We start from the raw sequence: 8,828 nt of genomic DNA, 5'->3' as shown, positions 1-8,828 counted from the left end.
AGGAGCCGGCATGCAGGACAAGGCCTTCCGGTCCCGGTGAGGCCGCTTCCGGTGGTGGCGGGGCTGAGGCCTGGCCGGCAGCGCGGGGCGCAGGGAGCGCTGAGCTGCACAGCGTCTATAGGAACTGAAGGGTTGAATGCGTGTGTCGTGTTGGATGGAACTGTGACAGGCAGCAGATGGAAGGAAAAAATCAGTCCTAATTCTGTACTACAAACACCCACCGTGATTAAAAACACAGGGAAAAACCTCAGAATGTCCGCACTAACAATGACAAAGCCAGGCTGCTGTAACAGCTTCAGAGTGTTTAGAACTTGTAAAGGCCGAGTTCCATAGAACGACATTAAAACCGCTATTGCGTTCTGTTCTGTTTGTATCAATTACTTCCCTCGCCAAAGGGAAACTAACGGGATACTGGGCTAATTGTTAGAGGATCTACAGGCCTATGTTACAGCGTCAATATATGGACAGAAGCCAGATTGAGCTGACAGTAATTGACAGTTTGGTAAAATACAATTTCCCTGAAGAACAGAACACGTCCTTACCAAACACACAGCACACGTCCTTACCAAAGCGTGGTGATGCAGGGCCTGCTTTGTGCTGGAACTTACAGCCAAATAGTTACGTTTCCCCATTCACAAAGTGGCAGCTGCCAACACTTCTCTTTCTCATACAACTGAGGAACACGGAACCGAGCCAAAGGCAGCTGCAGCTGCAGGGATAGCACAGGGGTGGCAGCTACATCAGGGATCCACTTTGCTGGTTTTAAAGTGCACGGTATAACCGGCATGTAGCCAAGGGGAAAATGGGCTCAAAATGAGCCTTTGGAAAGAGATACAGAATGAGAGAAGAGTGTCTTGCGCTGAGGTTATGTATTTAACAGTTTTACATGAAATATTTATATATAAAAACTTTGTTAAGTGCTTTTCTCCAATTTAAAAATCTAAAGGATTCAAAAATAAGGCATTCGATATTTGAAAAAGTACAGATTTACAAAATGTGTATATTCTGTCATGAAAATTCCACACCAACATTATACACTTGGAAAAAAAATACAAACAGGATATATTACAAATTTATGTAGCAATAACTTAGTTCATACCATGCAATAAGAAGTACGTTAATCAAGATACACAAGCTTTTATGTTTCCTAAACTGGAGGGCTTAATTCTGTTTGCAAATGAGTTTGTATGCAAATTCTTAGAGCTGTGGCACTTGAAATTCTTGGTAGCCTTTCTATGGAGAGTTAAATTGTACATAATGATTACGAGGATGGAGAGCAACGAAGCGGCTGTTACGAATCATTCCAACTTTGTTCGACAATAGCTGAAACTCTTTTCTCATATTCACGTTTGTTCTCCTGGTAAAGCTGTGCTGCCTGACTGTTTGCTGGGCTGTTTGGATTAGGTTCATCAAGCAGAGACTGGAAAAAAGGGACAAACAAGAAGTGAGACAAGACAACGGTTTATAGAACAGAGAAAAACAACAACTTTCTTATCTAATGCTTCAGGAAGCAAACATGATGCGGGAGAGCCCACTTAAAAAACAAAACACAATAAAACACATTAAAGCTAAGATGAGGCACCCCTAATGGAGCTGAACTTCCAGCTATACATTCTATGTACGTTAGCACTGTATACATTGTTAGGCTCCTCATGTCCTTACAAACAGACACACGGCCATTTGTGCCAGTTTGTAGTATGACACCAGCTGATTATTTGGCATTTACACCGCTAACGTCATGCAGGACCAAAGAGAGGCGTAAGTCACTTCTACAAACCTCATTGTAGATATATCAAAACATTCATCCAGGAGGGGAAAAAAAAGAGTTAACTTTCAATGTGCCAAATCATTTCTTTTTAAGCCAAGTAAAGCAGATTTCAGCAGCACCTGAAGTGACAGACCAAGGCTTTGTGAAATGGTTTCAAATGTTACATTACACAAATTACCTGACTGCCCTTCTTCCCAAATCTGTTTTCTTGGGAAAATTATCCAATGGCCATTTTGCAGCTGAGAATCAGTAATTACATGGGTCAGCACTTTCTGTTTATTTGATCAAAGAAGCTATTGCTCTGCCTGCAAGTATTGGAAGTTCCTGGACAGAAGTACCCACCAGTTTTGTCACTGAGCTGTGTATTCTCTAAAACAGACTTGTAACAACATCCTTAACTGCTACAGCAGATTTAAAGTTACCTGAATTGATGTTAAAATAGATGAAACATCGTATGTTGGACTCCACCGGTTCTGAAGAATATCTAAACATATGCTGCCATCCGCGTAAACTGTGGACACAACACACACATCAGTCACCATTTATCAGACTTCTCTCACATTCCATTCATTTAATACAGTTCAAGCATGAACTACCATATCAATTTGGCCTGCATTCAAAAAATGCTGTAGGACAGATTATAGCAGCTATGGCTGACTATCTTATGTAATTCGATAGCTGGTATTTTGAAGGAGATGTATTACTGGAAGTAACAAAACACCTAAGAGGAAGTGAAGGAAGGTCCACAAACTCTGGCAATAGCACAGGAACAGGTAGACCGAGATGGAGCTTCTTGCTCCTCCCGTGTGCTTGGCCCGGATTCAAGTCGACGTAATGGCTCTGAGCAAGCAGAGACATTTGCTGCAGGCATGGAATGCACTGCGCCAGCCCAGGAGCTCAGTCATCATGCACTGCATGGGGAAACTCAGCACTGTGTTTTCACACACTAGGAAGGACGCTAAGGCAGACAATAGGAAACACTGCCTGCCTGAAATAGTACTTCTGTCTGAATATAAGAGCCTGTAGGAAACTGAGATTTGTCATGCAAACTTCTACATGCTGTTTTTCTAGCCTGTGCATCCCAGTAACGAAATAGAATAAAACAAAATGGTCAGAAGCATATTGGATTTCTTGTTATGTGACAGATGAATGGTTAGAGAGTATTGCCTATGAATACTGCCTAAGCCACAGAACTGTGATTAAAGCCAGCCTCTGTTCAAGGAGGGCTCAAGCTACAGAAAGTGCTGAAATGGGTTCATGCTCCAAACCCTTGAACTGAATCTACAACCCTTTGTAACAGAGGGGATTGGGAAAGAGAGGCGTGGTTTATGTTTTCTGCATCCAACAATCAGATAAAAGCTATGGACAGCTGGAGTGAGAAGCACAGCACACCATGGCTGCCCTCCCACTGAGGTGGGGGCAGCCCCCTCCCCTTTGCTCTCCCCTAGGAGTGCACTTTCTCGCCTGCCTCCCACTGCCAGCGCTGCTTAGCACAGGAAACCCCATGCAGGTCAGCTTGGCCGAGCTCTCACCTGACAGAAACAAGTAACATTTGGCACCATCAGTTCCCTGCTTGGATTCATGATGTGTCTACACAGATAAAAGTGCTGTTAAATGGAAGGGGGCAGGAACCTGGAGCAGGATTGCCCCTTTAGGCCAACTAAGTGCAGCCATAGCTGAAAATGCTTACAGATTTTGTTGTCACATTGATTGGAAAGAGACAGATAGCTGCTACTTAACAGCACCGCAACGCTGAGTTCTTCCATCATCCTGAGACAAGCACTTAGCAGGTAGCAGAGCACAGAGCAAACCGTTAAGCATTCTGGAGCTCTGCAGAGTACATGACCACACCATAATAGTTAGTAGGTATTACGGTTAAATAAAAATTATTTACTCACCATTTGGATGAAACATTTTAGAGACAAATCTAACGGTAGGAGGCTTATTTGGATATTCTTCTGAAAATTCTATTACTAGTTTGAAAGTACCTGTCCAAAGAAACATAGATACAGTCAGATGACCACCAACAAAAAATGCACCAGGACCAAACAAGGCAAGTTAATTCGTGCACTCCATAATTAATATTTCTTCCCACCATTATGCAAACAAATCACATGAAGTTTGCTTTCTTTTCACATATTTCAAATGATAATGGAACTACAGAACTAATAATTACTAACAGCAATAAAAACAGCAGCAGCAAGGTCCAAGCATTGAGACTCACTGTACACACAGGGAAAGCAGCTTATATCCAACATCAATCACCCCACTGCCATCCCTCCCTTTTCCCTGTGACCAAATATGCCTGTACTACAGACTTCAGTGACTTTAAGGTGTTTCATTAAGAAGGCCCTGTGGTGCCAGCAAGCAAAAACTGGAATTCCATCATCAGCAATCTCAGTCTTTGGAGCTCATGACTGATTCACTGAAAACCTTTATTACGGATCAGTGAATAATTTACTGTACTCCTCCAACCCAACACAGAGAAAAACCCATCTGCTGCTGATTACTGCAATAACGCTATAATTATTAAACTCATTACTCCTCATACGCCATGGGGAGATTCATTACACATCAACTTTCATGCTTATGTACAGATCTGGTATTCCCCCCTCTCACTGAGTTCTATTTTCAGAACAATTCAACATTTTTCACCTGCTCTTAGTTAGAAGAACAGAAATGAATCAAACATGCCACAAAGATGAAGCCAGGAAGGCATCCTGCTCAGCTATATTGCTGAGCATAGCTGCAGAGATGTGAAAACACATCTGGCAGCATTAGACTAACATCCCCCACCAAGAGCTCAAATGTGCTGTGTCTAAACAGGTCTTGGTATAAGCATGGCCTCATAGCTTTGTAACTCACCATCGACCACTACAGCAAGACACCGCTTACACAGATATACAGTATTTTTGTAGCTAACCTGACCTTGAACCATCAGTCTTTGCTTGTTTAGACTATTCCAACCTACGTAATACTAGAGCAGAATAATGTTAATACTGACAATATTCACAAGAACGACAGGGAATATAGAAATGTGCTGCTTACCATCTTCAAAAGGCGTCCCTTCTGGGCTGCAAGGTTACAAAACATAAACTCCAGTTAAAAACATTCACTTCAAACATGCATATTATTCCTTATTCTCAAGACAGACATAGAGACAATCGTACAGGTATTAGGGAAGTCTCCAAAGGCAGCCTCTGGGAGCTTTGTCACTTCCAGCAGACTTCCCCATAGTCAATCTGATAGTGAAGATACCTGCTTAATTATTATCACCCCAAGCAGTGCAAGTGCCACGTTTCAGACTAGAGCTGAATTAACGAGGAGTTTGTTAGTAAGCTGACTTCATGTTTATGAAAGGATATTACCAGGGTTCCTCTTCTGGAGGACACACAACGTAACTTCCTAGATGGAACCTGTGCCTCATTGTACCGGGAATCAATCCAAACACTGCCAATGCATCTGGATTTGATGGCCAAGAACATGTGGCGCTCTTATGTACCTTTAAAGAGCCAGCCTGCTTTCTCATAACTCGGCTCCTATAAAACCTCTTCTATTTATTGAGCCACATGCAAACATCATTAAAAGAAAAAAAAGACAGTGAATATATATATATATTTTTTCCCTAGACGTTCCTTATTACCCCTGAAAGCAGCCTCTTACTGTGATTGCACACTTGGTCATCTCTGTACATTTCCTGACTTTACATTCACTAAGGTAAAAAAATAAGGACATTATAAAAAAGACCATCCCCCACCTCCCTCCCCCCAAAGAAAGGGATGTGATAGTGAGCAAAATCTCTTACCCAAATATCACCGCATTCCACTGCATTATATTATTCTCAGATGGTGCACCACTGACACCCACAGGAGGGTCTTCTTGCAGTCTAGAAATGACAAATATAGAACAGCAAGCCTTACGTAAGTGAAATGCTTCCACCTGCAAGTCTGATTCAGTAGCAACATCCACCTTTTTACAAACCTTTTCTCATCCCACATCATCGAAACAGACAAAGTGTTACATGCAGGTTAGCAAAGACACCGAGATTTGCTCCTGTGTTACATCAACACGCTATGACAGCCCAGCAGGTTGAGGCAGGTGTGCAAAGAACTGTAAGTATCAATGCTGTAAAGCACTACATATAGCTGGGATGGATGTGCAGTGACACCCAGATGGCTGAGGAGGAGCAGAGCAAGGAACTGCTGCTGGCTGCCACACTGAGACAGAGGATAAACCACAGCCAGAAACAGGAGCTGAGCACAGCACGACAACACTGACAGGACATACTGGAACTAAGGGCAAAGAACTGTCAACTGAGCTTTTCCTGCATCCCTAAGTCTGTGCATGATGCAGCTAAATTTGGTATAAGCCTGCTCTGGCTGGTGAGCTGACTGCTTCAAAAGGGAAGAGGCAGCAACGGGAAACCTTTGTACTGTTCCCTGATAGCAGTTCAGCAAATGTCAATATTTGTCTCCAAAGCAGTAGTGGGAGCATTTAAAATTCCTTTTAGATCCTTAATCCTTGGACTAGGGAAAAGCATGTCGCCTACTGAACGCTGCATTAACTCATGCCAAGATGAATATAGACTCTAACTAAATAATAGGACCCAGATTCCCTCCTTCTGCCCATTCTGTGTGTTTCTGCTAAAGGATCAGACCCTGGAACAACATAAAGCAGGAACCTCCCACAGCACTGGGGACTGCCTGGGCAGATCCTTCTGTGACAGCTCCCATCCACTGCACATGCCTGAATCATGCAAGAAGAAAGAGAATGAAGCAACTGCCCTCACTTTGAAGCAATTGTTCAGTGTTAACATGAGATCTGACCGCACAGCACAATGACACTAAGAACAAACCCTCACTGGAAGCCCTACAGAATGAAGGACAAACTCTAAGTCAGTTTCAGCCTGTTTGTGCACACTGACTCAGGGCTGACCCAGGCACATTGCCAGCAGCGACGCCTGCAAGTCCCCCCGTGCCTCTGTGTCCACCCCTGACAGCGAGTACAGCTGCTCCTGTACACGGACACCAGCAATGACGCTGCCTGCACAGCCAGGCTGGCAGCTGGGCTCTGCCTGCTCGCAATCCAGATCCCCTGCGGACTGTGTTTACATCCCTGCTCTGTGAGCACATGCAGTCCAGACAGCTTAATTTGAACAGCATAAACCACCTACTATTTTGGTCAGGGAGAGCAGGAATGTGTTTTCTTCCATGGCAGACTGCACGCTGGTAATAATGCCCCAGCACTTTGCCTGATAAATGTATCAGGAGGACGGCTTCGGGTTTTAGAGCTGTTTTAAGAGCTCACACACCCCGCTGTCAAAAGGTCTAAATAACTACAGGTTGTGGCAAGGGCTGAATGCCAGGCTGGTCTGAACAGGGCCTAAAAGTCAGTAAGAATTAGGGAAAATGGGATATTTGTGAGCCCTTTTCTAACCATACCTACACACAGACAATGCTTATACATAACTATACACAAATATAGGATAATTAACATTTCTCTGTTGGTTTAATGAGGTGGTACGAGACACTGCTCCCTCTCCACTACTCCTGGCAATTACAAGATGCAAAAGGAGTTTATATTTAACCAAGTGAATCAGAGCTCACAGCACAGCCTGCTGCTTCACAATGAGGTAAGAGTAACACAAGGCTGAACAAAAATATAACCGGGGGGAAGGAGGGAGGGGAAAAATGGACATGAGATAGTTATGTATGTTTGGGTACTAAAGAGGTTGAATATCTGATAACAAAATGGGAGTGTGTTCCATGTTTTGCTATGCATGCTCTTCAATGTATTCTCCACCTTCAGCTTTAGGATTATCAAGCCAGCCCTTCCAAGATCACAAAATCACAAGGAAAGGTCTATTCGCTGTCCATAAACACTGCTCGGCCCTGCACAGCCCAACGAGATGAAGGCAGCCCGGTGCTGGGATGGAGCGGGACCTGCCCGGAGCCCCGACCCGAGCTGAGTCACCTCGGGCTGAGGAGGAAACACGGAGCGGTGACATTTACACACATAACAACAACCCCCGCCCCGCTTTCCCTCCGCTCCCAGCGCTGACCGCATCCACAGCTGCCATAGGAAATAAGGCAGCCCTTATAACGGTAACACAAACAAGGGGCGAATGGCAGCTCCGGACACTCGGTGTGTGTTATACAAGACTCGGGATGGAAAAGCTGGTGCAGAACCGCATGCGCACAGCAACATTAAAGGGCATTTCGGTTCTTACATGCGGGGAACGAAGCTCTCGCTAATTGCTGCGCTTATGTGTGTGCATATTTAGCACACACACACACACACACACACACACACAGACACTCACACACACACACACACACAGCACGGCCACGGCCGGAGCTGCCGCCCCAACTTTCACCTCAGGCGCCCCCGGCCGCCCCGGGGGGATGGGAGGAAACAGAACCGGCCCCGGGGAACCACCGCCGGCCGCACGGCGCCCGTTACAGGCGGAACGGCTCTGCAGCACCGCCCGCAGCGCCTCGAGCCGCCGGCACCGCGGGAGGGTCGCCCGGAGGAGCCGGGGGAAGGGCGGGCGGAGGCCGCGGCGGTTGTGCGGAGCATGGAGGCCGCCCGTCACCCGCCCGTCACCCAGCACAGCCCCCAGCCCGGCCCCGCTCCTCTCACCTCTTGAAGTCCCGCATCAACCTGCGCCGCGCCGGGGTGGACATGATGGCGGCGGAGCACCGTGCCCCGGCCGCAGCACCGCCTCCACACAAACAACCCGCAATGGCGGCTCCCTCCGCGCCGGGCGGGGCCGGACGACGTCGTGGGGGCGGGCGGGGAAGGAGGGCGGAGCGCTGGGCTCGGCTCGGCTCGGCTCGGCACTGCGCTGTATGGGCGGCACAACGCGCCGTCCGGGGAAGCGCCTCGTCCCGCAATCAGGACTTTGTGCTGCGCCGGGAGCTTGTGCTGAGCTGGGGCGGGTTGTTTGTTCTAAGTGCCGGCCGGGGCTGGTGCTCAAAGCGGCTCTGAGCGGGAACAAAGAGCACAGCCCGGCTCCGGACCTGGGTCGTGCTGTCCCGAGCATGGCAGCAGCACCGAC

The 8,828-nt window shown here is 46.6% G+C and overlaps 1 protein-coding gene across 2 annotated transcripts; it reads right to left on the bottom strand.

Annotated features, from left to right (window-relative positions):
- Window positions 1-850: 850 nt before the first annotated feature.
- UBE2B (ubiquitin conjugating enzyme E2 B) lies at window positions 851-8,554 on the bottom strand. 2 transcript variants are annotated; one of them, XM_015875883.2, is made up of 6 exons: window positions 8,411-8,554; window positions 5,574-5,654; window positions 4,817-4,842; window positions 3,667-3,756; window positions 2,191-2,279; window positions 851-1,420 (listed from the first exon to the last, which is right to left on the bottom strand). In XM_015875883.2, the coding sequence occupies exons 1-6, from the start codon at window positions 8,452-8,454 to the stop codon at window positions 1,292-1,294; spliced, it is 459 nt and encodes a 152-aa protein (XP_015731369.1). In that variant the 5' UTR covers window positions 8,455-8,554; the 3' UTR covers window positions 851-1,291. The 2 variants fall into 2 exon arrangements, with proteins under 2 accessions (XP_015731369.1, XP_015731368.1); XM_015875882.2 differs by lacking the exon at window positions 8,411-8,554 and adding an exon at window positions 8,145-8,366.
- Between the last annotated feature and the right edge of the window lie 274 nt (window positions 8,555-8,828).

The sequence above is a fragment of the Coturnix japonica genome, chromosome 13 (genome assembly GCF_001577835.2).
Source record: "Coturnix japonica isolate 7356 chromosome 13, Coturnix japonica 2.1, whole genome shotgun sequence".
Taxonomy (NCBI): Eukaryota; Metazoa; Chordata; class Aves; order Galliformes; family Phasianidae; genus Coturnix; species Coturnix japonica.
This window is presented reverse-complemented; position numbering and strand designations above follow the sequence as displayed.

Bases quoted from the DNA above. Each gene is read 5' to 3' on its own strand.
- UBE2B (XM_015875882.2), bottom strand. From the start codon at position 8,347: ATGCTCCGCACAACCGCCGCGGCCTCCGCCCGCCCTTCCCCCGGCTCC. The intron at 2,280-3,666 runs GTGAGTAAATAA...TTGTGTCCACAG, and splicing joins TAAAATGTTTCATCCAAATG to TTTACGCGGATGGCAGCATA. The intron at 1,421-2,190 runs GTAACTTTAAAT...CCTTTTTTCCAG, and splicing joins CTATTTTAACATCAATTCAG to TCTCTGCTTGATGAACCTAA.